The following is a 15,933-nucleotide window of genomic DNA, read 5'->3' as shown; positions in this document are numbered from 1 at the left end:
CCTTCAGACTAAATGCATTGTGACTTTTTTAAAAATCAGGTATAGTTTTACTGATTCTATCTCCCTTTTGCATTTTCCAGCTTCAGGTTTTGCTTTTCTTTCAGGAGGAGGGAAGGTAGTTTTTGAGATTCTGAACTTTTTGGTTTTTAGGAAAGTATATTGGTAGTTTGAAGAAATTTGAGATTGTACCAGCTTATAAGAAACCCAAGAACAGTGAATTCAGGTGCCCCAACCTTTATCTATATTCAAAACATTTTGTATAAATTGCTTGTCAGGGCAAATCTGACTTTCCTGAGGCTTGGAGGTTTTTACCTTACTTGACTCTTTATGATTGTTGCTTTCTGTTTGAAAGAAATTCTCTCATATGAATATATATAGGGAAAAACATTTAAAACTCCTATATCCATTCTGCCCTGTAGCTGGTTGTTCTCTATCAGTCTCAGGTTCTTGGCTGCCCTGCCAGTGCCCCGCTCCTGCCCTGCAGCCCTGCCAATTGCCCTAGGCCTGGACCCAACTTTAGGAATGTATTAGAAACTTCAAGAATAATGTTCCAAATTGTTGTATATTCTTCTATATATATTATATATATAAACTTGACTTGATGCTCCCATCCCCCACACAGGGTTTCTCATCAGCCACCGTCCTGGACTCCAGAGCAGTGGTTTGTTCCTTCTCCTGCTGGCTGCACAGCCTGCGTGACTCTTGAGCTGTTCTTATAAACAGTACCCGCTTGTCTTAACGAGCTCTGATTTCCTTCGTCTTTCATTTGCAGTATCAGTATTGCTCCAGCTGTGACTTACCTTACAGACAGCCCTTTCAGCATTGCATAAATCAAACAGAAATTCTCATTTTTAAAACTACCGAATTCATTACAGCTTTGTCAGTGCATACTAATTTGAAACCTGCACTATTGGTCTTCATCATCCTTCCTCTCTTCTAAAAATAAATTCATTTTCTCCTTCCTCTCCCTTCCACCAGTACATTCACAGACCAGGCAGGCCTCCAGGATTCTCAAAGCTTTGAAGAAATCACCTCCTGGTGCGTGCTCCGTCTCTGGGCAGACAGATTGCATCTGTTTGTGTCTCCACATGCAAAGAGCAACTCCAAATTGCGTGCACAGCGAGTTAGTCCCTCCAGAGCACTCTGGATGCACTCAGATTCACTCTCCCAGTGCTCAGGTTATGCGCTCCTGTGCAGCAGGTTCCTGGTAGACTTCCAGGCACCTGGAGAAGCAGAAGCTGCTGTAAAACGACTGGCTGCTGGATGGAAGAGAATTTAGGTGGGCACTGCCTCATGTGATACGCTGATATACTGATATCTAATAAGTACCCACTTACACACAACTGCCTTCCTAGCTGTAGGGCACTAGTGGACTCCAGCTGATTATTTTCATGGAATGTGTAAGCATTACATCAGTGAGCGTAATTCAGCCATCACAAACTCTGAAAAAGGCTCAAGGTGTATAAAAACACCCTGGCTCAGATTATTGATTTGTATGCCACAGAAGTAAATGTGAACCTGTAACGAATAACAGCCTAAAAATCATCTTCCTGCTACATCAAAGTGGGTTGTAAGCATTCACCCTAAAAATCATTATATTCTCTTCTAAGCAAGAGGTAGTGACTCTGTTCAGAGAAAAAAAAAATCCGTAGATTTGTAAAAGGCCTTGTTGTTATTCTAAAAGTAACCTCCTGCACCTGATTGCCTAAAACACAATTCTTATTTTCAATGAAATGTAAAAGTCTCTTCTGTGGTGATTACAGTGAGTAGGTACTGTTGCTGCAAGTCTTTTTCTTTATAAGAGACTTGTTAGTGGTCAGTTACAGTACGAATTTGTGTGCCAGCTTATTTCTTCCCTGGCAAAGCTGGGAGAAGGAAGCACAGAACCAAACTCCTAAAATTCTTAAAATCAGGTTGCATTGAGGACATTGCAATTTGCATGCAAGTGACATCAAGTGTAAACCTGCAAGAAAACACAGGCTAAAAATCATCCTCTCACCATCTGAAAAGTACAAAGAATACACAGAGTTTTCAGCCAAGACTTGTGCAAAAGTGCCCAAGTAGCTTACACTTTACAAAAACAATGGTTGATTAATTCAGTGCAGAGGTGAATTTTACGTGACCTTTGCTTATTGCTGCTTCAAGGAATGTGTTTTAGTTTTGTTTTGGTTTGATTTTTTTGTTTTTGTCCAAGAAGCACTGGGAAATAGAGGATAGAGCATTCTCCTTCCATTAGTACTAGGGCAGGAGACCAGCTGAACCCTACAGTCAATTCTACACTTGTTCTGCCTCACTTGCAAAGGAGGATCTCCGTCTTGTTTTACTCTGCAGGTAGAATATAACAGCTTACAAGCAGTTACAAGCTTTAGAAATCAGACAGAAACTTCTCTTCCCTCCATTGCACACTACTTCATACTCCTTGAAATTCACTCCTTCCCTCTATCTCAGAGCAAACAAAAATTGAGTAACTTAAAAAAGCTTAAAGGCATCATAAAGATACTTTTATATCTGTGTATTCCTGTGTTTGTGGTTCCTCATTATGTTGTCTCCCTTTAGATTAATAGCCTTACTCACTAAAATAAAAAATTAAATAGTAAACCTTTTCCAAGAGGGACCAACTCTTCTCTACTGAATTTGCTGTGTATTTCTTGAATGCTCTAAGCAGACATAGGGATGTCACTGCACATTGCCATATTCCACATGTGACACTTTCTTATCTGGGCAGAAAAGTTGTGAAGATAATCTAAAGCATTCTTATGAATAATAAAATGATCTATAATTATCTGAGTGGAGCAGCAGCAGGCGTGTAGTCTGGGGTGTTTTTATGCGATAGTGATTCACTTAGGGCATCATGTAGGGTCTTACTCTTCCCACATCCCTTTTTCCTGAGACAGAGCCAAGCTATCAAAAATACTGAGTATGTGGAAATTCCTCTCCTAACACCCCTGCATAGATATTCCAGAAAGCTCAGAAGGATAGACTCCTCATCCCATCTCCTCATCCCCTCTCCTCATCCCACTCCAGTATTTCCACAGCATTTTCCTCCTCCCAGGCTTCACCAGATACATGTAAACACTTTCCCCCCAAAAAAATTCTCTGCTGAAACAACCAGCTACTGGTTTGGTTTGGGTGTATGTTCTTCAATCTGGGATACCCATCTTGTCCAGCCCTTGATGCAGCTCTGAAAAAAAAAAAGAAGCTTCTGGGTTCTGAGTAGTTTTGAACCTGAAAACCAACTTAACTTTTGTAACCAGACATTCAGAGCTGGTATTGTGATGGTAGCCCTGCATTTGGCCAGATCTGCCTTAGGTTGTGTTTCTCTGACGATTCTGCCTCTCTCAAATGCACCTGTGAGATCTGCCAGGTCAGAGTTTGCATCATTCGTCAAATCTTCCTCATAGGAATGTGGAGGTATTTCCAACAGCAGCAAGGGAAAAGCTTTAATGTCTTTGTTCATGGCTCTTCACTGGCTGTGATACGTGTATTGTGGTAAGCAGTCACATAATTTGTGGGGAAAATATCTTCACAGGATGTAGCCAGTGTTGCTGATTTTCTTTTTTACATACACCACCTCCCCCTTACAAATTTCTGCAATTGAAGCATTTCAGGTAGCAAGGTGTGGGCTTGGTTTATTGGGTTGGGTTTTTTTTTTGGTTTTTTTTTGTTTGTTTTGTTTTGTTGTTGTTGCTGATGTTGTTGATGTTGTTTTACACCCTCTGTTTTACTGATAGTTTAAATGTCATTTTATTCCAGCTTTTACATGCACTTTTATATAAGCACAGTCATCTAGATAAAATAAGCTGCATATCTGTAAATTATTAATAGTGATAAATGCTGAGAAGGACAGAGGTTCATTTGGCTGTAAAATAAAGTATAGTCATTTCTGAATGATTTTACTTAAAAAACCATGTCAGAAACAGACTTAATTAAAAAAAGAAAAAATCAAAAAGCCTACATTAAATTGGCTGAAACTGTCCTATTATGCTACGGCTAGTTAAAGGCATGCTCAGAGGCAAACACATGAAGGCTAAGCAATGGAAGTTTCATCCCTCAACAAATAGGAAAGGGTGGAACCTATTCAGGTAAAATTGTGGCCACTGAGGCAATGCATCAGGATAGACTGAAATAGTTTCATGCTGAGAGCAGCGGTCTAGAAAACGCAATGCAGGAAGAAAATATTTTTGTACACTTATTTTTAAAATATTAATTATTGTTTCTTGCCATTTATCTCATCCTTTTTTAATTTATATTTTTGTTGATGTTTTTAATGTACATTATATATTGGTGTGGTAGTACATGTGTATACTTAAAAAAAATATTTACATTATTAGGAGTGCCTGCTCAAAAAGATTTTACTGACAAGGTACATGATAAAAAGGTGTGGAGACCACTGACATAGAGGATGAGTATCATTATAATGCCCCAGTGCTACGCATGGTATTTGGGAGAAGCACATCTAGAAGGTTTTTTGTCTGTGAAAATTATACTACTGTGTTCTGTGCCACAAAAATATTAAAGAAAATTATAGAAGGCAGAAATAAAACCAGGCAAACTGCATAGAGAGGTCTAAGGGGAATCAGAGGATTTTCTGCTCACTCAGGCTGTGTAAAATGCTCATAAATGGTAACTAAAACTACAACTGCCCTTTTAATATTGCAAAAAGAATATTTCTTGTGGGAGGTGGCATCTTGTAAATTGACTCGTAGTTTTGGAAAAAAATACTTTTGAACAGGCAGACTTTTGAACGCCTTTTCAGGTCTGAATCAACAACCCCTGATGTGAATGTGATATATGAAGAGTGTTTTGTACTTTTTTCATCCTATGTCAGCCTCATTTAATACAGACGGTGCCACCTCCTATAAATGTTTACTTATTTTCTTAGATTGTGAGAACTAAAATTACAGACATTTTGTACTAAACAATTTAATTATTTTTTGCAACATATCAGGGTTTTGGTTTTGTTTGTTCTGTTTGCAGCACTCTGATGTTAAACCCTCTGTCAGTGCATGCGAAGTTAGTAATGCTCGTGATCCAGGTCTGCTAGCATAGATACTTTTGCAAAAAACAGGAACAGCATTTATTCTACAGCCCTCAGCATTATTCCCTTTGTGCTTGTAAATTAAGCAAACTTTACTTTCAAAACCTTCCCAACTGATCCTGTTCTGTAGCTAAACAGATCAACCATCAGTTTTGCTGAGGCACATTGAGGAGGTGTGAAAGGAAGAGAAAAAAAGAAAAAAGAAAAAAGATAGTTGTTATCAAGGAATGACCCTGTGCATTCACTTGTAATGTTTTTATTGGCTTACTCTTAGATAAAGAAGGGTATTTTTCCAGCAAAAAAACCATCCAGGTGAAGTCTGTAGAGAGTATTTGATTATAAGTAAATAAAATGAAAATGCATCTCTTCACTCTGGATGCTTTTGAGCAGCTGCACATTTCACATTGATCAGGGCAGATCAGGAAAAAGAAGAAGTCACTGTAGCCTAATTTAATAATGGAAGTAGCAGTGGCTGCAAAGTTTTTCAGAATTGATTTTCATTTTTACGAAATTAGATCTTTTAGGAGAAAAACTGAAGATGTGCCAGTGTTAGATAATTCACTGCACTTTACAGTAAATGGTTCAGACTCTGCTTTTACCACAGGGGTTTTGTTGAATTTTTTTTCCTTTTAATGTTTTCTGGCTTCAAGCTTTGATAGCTTTTCCAGGTATACAGAAAGAAGTACCTGATTTTTTTTCTTCCCTATTGCTACTACACATATTTTATAGTGTTGCAAGTCATTAGTTCAATAACTTAACTCCTAAAATAAACTCCTCTTCAATAAATAAAATTGGTTGACCTTGGTGATATATAGAGAGATTTTCTAATTGCTCAGTGATTTTCATATCCCTTTTCAGGTTTATCTCTATTTTGTCAACGTATCAAATCTAGACATGCTATTTCAGAGTCAGCAGCAATTCTAGATGTGATACCACATCTTTCCTCCTTGTGATTTTTCAGTTTGTACATCTGAGGTTACAGGAAAGTTGGGGTTTTTTGGGGGAGGGCCACTTCTTGGCAGTTGGTACTTCACCAATATTTTTCCTTTTCATTTTTCGTTTCCCAGGACAAAATCTCATGTCAGGTAAGTATAGACTCCAGTCTTTGCTTTTAAATTAATGAGCTCATCAATGACCTCATTGAAATGCATGTTTGCTTGCCCCAGCTGCAACACGATCAGGTCACCCTGTCCCAGGACCTTCTCCATGTCATTATTTACCCTTCCCTCATGTCATCTATGAGGTTTATCAGCAATACTCTGCTTTCTTCCAAGTCACTGATAAATACGTCAAGTATTTAGAGTCCAGGGTTAATCCCAGACAGACCCCAAAATATGCCTTTGTAGACAGTTACATTATGAGGTGGTGGTGAGACAGCTTCATGTTCCGGAAAGTCAGGCACATAGACAGAAATTTCTTAGATTAAATGCAATTTCTGAATTTTTTTAATTAAAAAATTAATGCTGCATCAAATCCAAGAAGTTTCTTCTATGACTGCTTTCATCTTTGCATCCTAGTTGCTAACCTGGCTGCAAAAATGCTCCCTGGCTGTTTGGCAGAGGAGTTGGGTGGGATAGTTCCCCAGAACTCCTCAGAAGTGTGAAAGCCTCAATGTTTCTGGGTTTTTTTTTCTGAATACTTGCTTGTTTAAAGTTTTGTAAAACCAAGACTGGGTGGGCTGGTCTCTCAGCCATGGGAGTTGTTAACCACTTCTAAGAATCCTCTTGTCATTTCTGTGGCTTTGTGCACCAGAGATGGAGGGAAACAGCCAGTTTGGGGCATGGAGCCAGTGTTGCCAATTTTTGCATTTTTTCCTGAATTTTTTTCCCCCTTACTTGGTGTTTTCTCAAGTCATTCAGCCAGGCTGTCATATCACCATTTTTTACAAGCAATCAAGGGAAACAGAAGGAACTAGAAAGGTTTCCCCAGCCAGGTGGGGATCAGCCTCTTCTGCCAGGTAAAGAGTGACAGGAGGGGAGGACACAGAGCCGGGGAGGTTCAAGCTGGCCAAGAGCAGGAATTTCCCCACAGGAAGGACGAGGAGCCATCGGGAAGGGTGAGGAGCCATGGGGAAGGATGAGGAGCCATGGGGAAGGGCGAGGATCCATCGGGAAGGATAAGGAGCCATGGGGAAGGGTGAGGAGCCATGGGGAAGGATGAGGAGCCATGGGGAAGGGCGAGGAGCCATGGGGAAGGGTGAGGAGCCATCGGGAAGGATGAAGAGCCATGGGGAAGGGCGAGGAGCCATGGGGAAGGGCTGCCCAGGGGTGCTGGGGCCGGCGCCTCCGGAAGGGGGAGGCAGAACTACATCGCCCAGCATGCCCCGCGCGGGCGGGCGCGGCGGGCGGAAGCGGGGCCGGGCCGGGTGCGAGGCGGCGGCGGCGGCGATGGGCGGTGGGTGCCGAGCCGGGCCGGGCCCGGCCGGGCCGGGCCGGGCGGTGAGGGGATATTGGGCGGAGACGGGGGACGGGGCTGAAGGCTCGGGCCGTTCCCCTGGGGTTTGCTGTCGGTCCGCAGCTGCCGCCCCCGCGCAGGGCTGACGCCTGGGAGGCCCGAGACCCCCGGGGCTGTCGCGCTCCGTGGGGATGCCCGCCCGGCCCGGCCCGGCCCGGTACTGGGCTGATCCTGCGGGACGGGTGCTCTTGGCTCGAGGGCTCTTCAAGTAATTTCTCCTCTTCGTCTTAGCTATTTTTTTTTTCGTTAATGATAGCACTGGGAGATGTCTGTGAAGTAATTTCAGAGTAAAATTACGATGTCCACCCATTCGGTTTGCTGTTTGCTTGTAGGTCACTTGTTATGAACTGGTGTTGTGGAAGAAGCTGAATGAATGGAAGAGTCAGGGCAAAAGGGAAGTTTGCGTTTCATGCTCTCCGCTGGCCACAGGACACAAACAACACTGTGCCTCTGAAGAGACCTGGAATCATCGGAGCTGTGTGTCCTGAGGGACTCTGAGCATCTCTGAAGGTAAAAAAGCATTTGGTAGCAATCTTTCCTAACGTTTTGTTTCCCTGATCCAGCTTGGTGTTGTTTCCAGCCCTCTCCCCATATTTGCACCCTCTTGCAGGCCTTCTGTCTAATCCCTTTTTGATTGCTGGCATGTTTCCTGAGAGAATGCCAGCGAATGCACCAGGGACTCTTTTGTGATGTCATGTAAAAGGAGTTTCTTAAATGTGGTGACCCACTGTTGGAGTGACCACAGCAACAAGATAAAAATATGCATGTTTTTGTATTCCCTTCTGCCATGGTACAATAACTTCTTACAAAGACTGTCCAGTCTTCAGTCTTAGAGTTGATTTTTTGCCAGAATATTGTTTTTGTTCCATTCTCTGTTTTTTCTTTCCCAACTCTACTGACTTGTCCCCTTTTTTTTTCCCTTCTTTGAAGTGCATGCAATTTAGTCATTCTCTTGAGTATTGCTTCCAGTTTGGCCTTTACCTTCACTTTTTTGAGCTTTTTTCAAAAATTTTCTTTTCTGAAAAGAAAAAAAAATTTATGTGTCTTACTTCTTTTAAAAAAATTAATATAATTGCAGTATCTCATTAAGCACTTTTGCCTGTTTACAACCACCTAATGTTATCTTAAATTCGTTGCATAGCTTAGTTTCAGCTGTAATTTTTCTGAAATAGCATCTCCGGTTAGGCAAAAACATGCTGTCGGAGCTATATGAACATATCTGTTGAAACAATGAAGGTTCTTGTTGACAGCCTGTGGATCAAAAGCATTTTTATATGTTATTGATCTTTATGTCTTTATTATTAGTGTAATCTTTGGTAATGGTAATGTTATTTTTTTCATAAGTAAGTTTATTCTAAGGCACCTCCTACACATTGTTCTGCACAGAATCTTCTGCAAAGTGTGGCATTAATCCCATAAACAGGCAGTGTGTTTTTTCATGGTCTTCTCTGGTAACTATTTCTTACTGACTATGCTCACTGCTTCCTTTGAGCTCAGCCTGGGGCTGGCAGGATGGTTTTCTCTTTTGAAGGACACATCATTTAAGGGAGAGCTTGTTTCCTGTAGATGAAGATGCAATGGATATGCACAGTGAATGGGCAGGGTAGTCAAGTCTTCTCCACTGACAGGAAAAACTGGTTCAAGCTTTGCATGAAGTGTTGTAGAGTTCTTTGTCTTTTCTGTAAGTAGTTGAAGTGTTTGGCAGAATCACTGAGGGGACCTTTTTTGTAAGGAATTGTGGGTCCACTCTTACCTTGCTTGTCACTGTCCTGTCCATACTGAAAGTCATTTTGGGACAAATGCCACACAAAACCACTCGCTAGATTTTGGGGTCTGTAGCCCCCTTGGCTGTTCTCTACCTATGCCTGCAGTAACATTACAAGGACTGAGTGTCAGTAGATTGCCATGTCCCTTTTACCAAGTGGATAATGAACACAGGGCAAAGCTTTAATTTGCTGTTTGGTGATTAAGCCTTCATTTTGCTTATGAACTGTTCTTGGTTGCCAGCTGACATCAACTCTGCTGTGTTCACAGCACACCAGCGCACAGAAGGCTGGTCCAGAAGTGTGTGGTTGTTTTTTAATGGTGATCTGGTAGGTGTACTGCCAGCAGCAGTGCTCTGCATGTGGCAGCAGGGATATGTAGCTGAAAGTAAGACTTTTGGGCCAGTTCTTTTCTTTCTCTGTGTTAGGTATAAATTTGATAGGGCTTTGTCATTTATATTGAAAGGTAGTGACAACAGATCAGTGGCCCTGGTTACATTCCTTGTCACCAGACACTACTCTGAGGATGGAGCTTGTGGGTTGTTGTGATCCTTCCACCAAGAGAGAGCCCTTTCTAAAGAGAGGAGTCTGTTGCAGAGAGTTCCTCTTGCAGTAGATGTGATTGCAGTGTAATGGAAAATCCAGACCAGCCTGCTCAGCAGCTTCTTCTGCTGATTGCTTGGAGAGTGATCTGCTCAGCTCTGGGCTCAGCCGGGCAGCAGCTTTGGCCCTGCAGGTGCTACTTGCTCTGTTTGCTTCGGGGGCAGTGTGTGAAGGGGCAGGGATCCCTCAGTTGACTCAGTGGGGCTGAATGGTGAGGTCAGATCTATACAGCAGCTTGCTCTCCCTGTCCCATATCCTGTGTACCTGGAACAAGACACTGGGATATAGGAGTGGAAGTACATAGCCAGGGATTAAATACTGCACAGAGAATTTGCTTCCAGGTCTGGGCTTGATTCTATGTTTGCCACATAAATAAAACTGGATATGATGTGTTCTCCCTCTCAATATTTCTATTATCTTATAAAGGTTCACAGTTTGTAGATTATTATTTAAGTAAGTTGTGGTATGCAATCTTTGCAGTATTTTAAATGTGTGTTTCTTGTCAGTTCACCACAAATCAGCTCTATTCCTTCTCATTGCTAAGGATGCAGTTGAAGGATGGATATTGCAGAGTGTGGCTCATTTAATATGGAAATGAAGCATAGGAAATGATATGGGAACACATAATTTCTCCTCCTTGTTAGCCAGTTTCAGACAAATAGAGGAGCAGATGGAGAGGAAAAGAAATAAGAATGGTCGTGTTAACAGCAAACATTGATGCCTTTGAAGTTCCCTTCTTTAATTTGCAGTTTGTTTCTTAGTTCATAATTTCTTACTGACAAGTCTGACTTGAGGCACTTCACTGTTTTTTTCTTGTGAATGTCGAGGTTTAAGTCGTTACTGTTTCCAGTTGTGATTCCTTTAGTTGCAAAGAAAGTAGAGCAAAATATTTTGATCAAAGTGTGTGGGAGAAGGGAGGAGACAAACAAGAGATGAGCTGATGAGATAGTAGCTCCTACCACCAGCCTACCTCTAGCTGCTGAGCTAGTTTTTTTTTTTTCCTGTCAAGTGCCTCAAGCGTGATTCATAATAATCCATAAATTTAATCAAGCACAGAAAGCACATGAGAACAACTGGCATCTGAGAGGAGTCCTCTGGTGCACTGCAGCCACAAAACATTTCTCATATTACCAATCAGTTACTCATTAAAGTCATGGTATTGTCATAAGCATGTGTGATATTTGTATTTTCCCCATGCCTCCTTTGACCCTGAATCTGTGCCATTTGGGAGCACAACTGCACAAAGGATCCCTAAGAGAGGGACACAGACAAGAGGCCTTGTGGGAACATATGAAGGCCTTTCAGTTTGGTCCCATCGTTCCCATGAACAGGGCACCCCCCTGCATTGTTCTAGGTCTTCAAAAATACCACGGTATATATTGTAGCATTATTGCAGCATTTACCATAATTTCCAAACTTGTCTTCCAGTGCTTCCTTCATGTTCCGTCTCTAGTATCTAGATACATTTCTGTCTTCCCTAAAGGCATTCCAGCACCTTGGCATGGCTGCCCTTTGTGAGCAGCCTGGAAGGGCTTTTTTGGCATGCCTGTGGTTCTTATCTTTGCTGTAAACACAAGCTGTGAAAGCCGTATGTGGTGGCAGGATAAAAATAACTTCTACTCTTGGTAATCTCTTAAGGAAAGCTAAGTCTTCTTCCTGGGTGTTGTGGAGGGAGTCTCTGACGTTCCCTACAATCAGGATCACAAATGGCAGTGAGCTGTGTCATCTCCTTTGGGGACGAGTTGGTGTTCTGTCAGTTGCTGTTCCAGGGCGAGCAGGCGGTACAGTGTGGCTGGGAGAGTACACTCTCCAGGATATTATGCCTACTTGGAACTGGCAGATCCAGTGGATGCTGGCCAGCACTGGATTTGCTCAGTGTTCCTTTGATTGTAGCAGGTAGGAAAAGGAAGGCCTGCATATCCTGAGGAGATCGTGCAGAAGGGGGCTGATGAGTATAGCACCTCTGTGATAACATTGTAGCATTGCTCACTTGTCCCTGCATTCCCAGCCAGGGCGCCATGATGGATAACCGGTTTGCTACAGCGCTGGTGATCGCCTGCGTGCTCAGCCTCATCTCCACCATCTACATGGCCGCCTCCATCGGCACTGACTTCTGGTACGAGTACCACACCCAGTCCCCAGCCGAGAATGTTAGTGAGGCTGGGAGAAGCATCTGGGAGGAGTTTGTCAGCAAAGATGCAGATGAGAAGACGTACACAGATGCGCTCTTCCGGTGCAACGGCACGGTTGGACTGTGGCGGAGGTGCATCACTGTACCCAAAAACACTCACTGGTACAGCCCACCAGGTATCTCCAGAACAATTATCACTTCCCTGGCTTCCCTGGGGTGCTGTGTGCTAGCTTCCTCAGAACAGATTCATGCTACTTTGTTTCTCCAGAAGGTTTATTTCTAGCTTTTGTTTTGGTTGGTTGGGTCTTTAATAAAGACAGTCCAGATTTTTAAAGAAGCAAAGGGCAAAATGGTCTGTGGCTGTCAGTGCTGCAGTTTCTGGTTTTGACACATGATACTTGATCTAAATTTAGTCTTACAAGCTTGATTTTTATTTTGCCTCAGTTGTCCAGTTGGGGATACCTTTATAGTTGCTCTACCAGTTACTGTCTTTTTAGGACAGATCCTGAGGTCCAGCAATGGAATAAAGATACTACTTTATCAAGGAGGCACTTGTTCCTTTTAGCTAGTCATTCACGTGTTTCACATCACAAATATCCCACCTTTGCATCAGCACACCTTGGAATCATTGAATGGATATAGAGTGAAATATTTGTATTATTTTTTCAAATCATTGGGAGATAAAATGTGTGGCAAGCAATTATTTTAATAGCCTCAAAGTTAATTTTGAGGACTTACTGTATGTGTGAACTCCTTCATTTTGAACCTTCTTATAGATGTACTTGAACTACATTTTGTGGAGAAAAAAACATGCATTAAATACTTTTTTTTCCCTCTCTCATGAAAATACTTATTTTGGAAGACAATTAAAACAGTTCTGCTCAATAGTATTCTCAAAGTAAAATCTGAGGTAGAAACTTAGTGTAAAGAAGCAAATCCTTCATGTTCTTTAAATAGGCCTTTCTGTCCCATTTTTGATTTAACTGTTACTACGAGACCACATTCTGCATATGGAGATAAGCAGACCTTTGTTAAGGGACCCTGAGCTCAAGACTATGTGACAACATAGCTGAGCATCATATACCACCACATCACTTTGCCAGTATGTTACATGTGGCACAATTCTCTGTGGATAATCCATGGAAGCTTGAAGGTTCTGCATGTTAGAATGCTTATCCCTTAGTGTAGTACCTCATAACAGACACATTGTGCCAACTACATCATAAGAAAACATGTACAGATCTGTTTGGAGAGGTAGTTTTTTTTTTACAATTGGAACTCTGAGGAGCTTCCTAGCTCAAATTATTGGGAAAGGAGGATTTGAAAGGGGGGAAGGAGGGTTGAGGTGAGACACTTAATGGCAGCTTTTTCTTTTTTTCCACCCCCAGAAACTGATATGACTACAACCTGCATCAGTTTCTCCCTCTCTGATCAGTTTGCAGAAAAGTACATAGAGCCTGGAAATCACAACAGTGGCACGGATTTGAATCGGACTTGTAAGTGTATTTCACTTCTGGTAGATAAACAAGTAGAATTTAAAGAAGTTGTTTCTCAAATTCAGTGACTAGTGAGGAAAGCTGCTGTCTCTCTTGGTCTTGCTCACCATTTTATTGTTTTTTGCAGTTGTGCAGCCAGTAGGTCAAAGTTTAAAAAGGAAGACATTGATGTGTTACCAAGGGTTTTGCCTCTGAATGCAGTACAGGGATTTGTGAGTTAACAAATTAGGTTCTTTCTGTTTCAGTGGAGTCCTTGATCCTTTTTGACTATGAATGTAGGATGTTTGATGAAACAGAAACAGAAGGGAAATGTTAGAAAGGAATGTTAAGATCATGGGAGAAGATCTTTTTCCAGCCCATTTTCAGCAAAGGTGACTGGTGTGTTTTTTTCACATGCAGATCTCTGGCGGTTGCAGTTTCTCCTGCCCTTTGTCAGCATCGGCCTCATGTGCTTTGGGGCTCTGATCGGGCTCTGTGCTTGTGCCTGTCGCAGCCTTTACCCAGCCATTGCCACTGGAGTCCTGCATTTCCTAGCAGGTGAGTGTCCTGCCATCCTCCTCCAGAAGCTCAAGAGCAGCCCTGGAACTCCGTGGGTGAGCTCACTGTGCTTTGCTGTTTCCCTTCCCAGGGCTGTGCACGCTGGGCCTCGTTGGATGCTATGTAGCTGGGATTGAGCTGCTCCATAGGAAGCTGCCTCTGCCCGAGGATGTGAAGGGTGAATTCGGCTGGTCCTTCTGCCTCGCCTGTGTGTCAGCACCTTTGCAGTTCATGGCAGCTGCTCTTTTCATCTGGGCAGCTCGCACCAACAGGAAGGAATTCACCCTCCTGAAAGCCTACCGTGTGGCATAAGAGCTGCTACTGCAATCTGGGCTTTCCATGTTAGAACCTCTTCTCCCCCAGCCCTTACTACTTTTTTCTTTCAGTCAAAATTTTGTCATGTACTGCATGCTTCTTGCCAGTCAAGACAATTTAGCCTGCAGGCCCTGAAGACAAAGACCTCTGGGCTAAATGACCAAAGCCTGCCAGAAGTCTGCAGAACTTGAACAGGTTTTTTAAAATTTTTTTTTAAGAATCGTGATTATTTTTTAAGCTACGTTTGATTCTTGACAGTTCCCCTTAGTTAGATGTACATGCCCCTTCCTAATTTTATTACCCTGTCAGCCTGGAGGAAATAAGAAGTGGTGTTGTGGGGTGGAAGAGAGACAAGAGAAGGTGCAGGTACGCAAGAATGGGAACCTCAGTGCACAAATAATACATAATCAGGAGCTGTCTGCTGTGTGACTGAAGCAGGCAGTACCTACAGGGAGCACCCAAGAGACATGAGGGAATTCAGAAACCTCTGTTACGGAAATACTGTAGCTAAATTAGTCTGTAGCTGGGTTCTGGATCTCCTGTTATCACTAGTTTGCTGCATTTTGTGGCATCTGCCAAAACTGCTGGAGGCAGAGCAGGCAGCTGTGGCACTGCCTGTACAGCACACCCTCCTGAAGGCACACTGTGGAACTTGCTTCTGCCAAGGAGTGGGATGAGATGGCCCTCATGGAGCTCTGTCCTGCAGTAGCTCCACTGCTTCCAGGACCCAGGCTAGTTTGGTATCTGCACTACATGTGATTGTGCACTCTAATCTTAATTTGTGGTGCTTTTGCTTGATGTGGAATAAGGCTTTCTTCTCTCTTGTTGAAAATTACCTCCTCATAAGTTTTTTGGTTTTAATTTGGTTTAGTGTATGTGTGTATATGTACATATATAAACTTAACTTTTTTTAAACCTCACCTGTTTATCCTGTATAGCACACAACAGGGTTTTTTAAAAGGTGCTGCTCTTTTCCTGTCTTGTTTAAATTAAATAATAATAGTAATAATAAAGACTCAGAAATTTTCAGCGTTGCATGAATCTAATGGGAGGCTGAGGGAATGATCTAGAGTGGATTTTACTTGGGGAAGGACGAACCAGTGTCTAGATCTGTTTTCATGGAAATGTCACCAGAAACAATTACATTAGATCAGATATTTTAAATTAAATTTTTGAGCTCCTGCTAACTTTAAATTTTCTCCTGCTCATCAGTGGTGGTCACAACATCCCATAATTTCTAATTAGTTCAAAAATGTTCTATTTATTCTAAATCACTGCAACTCTAGCCAGACTAGGTGACATATCATATCTAGAAAACAATGTTCCAAGACTGAACTGTTTAATTCTGAGGCCTTGGCTCACCTTGTTTCCTTACTTCAGGCTTAATAAAAGAAGTATGCCTTAGGAGAAATAATTCCTGACAAAACGAGTGATGGCGAGGATTCTGTGGGATACTGGTTGATGAGCATGACGGAGAAGGAAGCATTTTTATCTCATGGCTGTTTTTGTGTTGTGCCTTTTTTTTTTTTCCTAGTAGGTGTTTCTACCCAAGCTATGTTTGCTGGGTCAGCAAACAGCCCTAGTCGTGATTTCCCT

The 15,933-nt window shown here is 42.2% G+C and overlaps 1 protein-coding gene across 2 annotated transcripts; it reads left to right on the top strand.

The window, feature by feature from the left end:
- The first annotated feature begins 7,374 nt into the window (after positions 1-7,374).
- CLDND1 (claudin domain containing 1) lies at positions 7,375-15,531 on the top strand. Of its 2 annotated transcripts, none has more exons than XM_030958247.1 (6): positions 7,375-7,432; positions 7,825-8,002; positions 11,867-12,165; positions 13,378-13,485; positions 13,885-14,022; positions 14,114-15,531. In XM_030958247.1, exons 3-6 carry the CDS (start codon positions 11,877-11,879, stop codon positions 14,332-14,334), a joined length of 756 nt encoding a protein of 251 aa, XP_030814107.1. In that variant the 5' UTR covers positions 7,375-7,432; positions 7,825-8,002; positions 11,867-11,876; the 3' UTR covers positions 14,335-15,531. The 2 variants fall into 2 exon arrangements, with proteins under 2 accessions (XP_030814107.1, XP_030814116.1); XM_030958256.1 differs by lacking the exon at positions 7,375-7,432 and adding an exon at positions 7,532-7,700.
- Positions 15,532-15,933: the final 402 nt, after the last annotated feature.

The sequence above is a fragment of the Camarhynchus parvulus genome, chromosome 1, assembly GCF_901933205.1.
Source record: "Camarhynchus parvulus chromosome 1, STF_HiC, whole genome shotgun sequence".
Taxonomy (NCBI): domain Eukaryota; kingdom Metazoa; phylum Chordata; class Aves; order Passeriformes; family Thraupidae; genus Camarhynchus; species Camarhynchus parvulus.
Note: the sequence above shows the minus strand (reverse complement) of the source record. Positions and strands in the feature narration are given on the sequence as shown.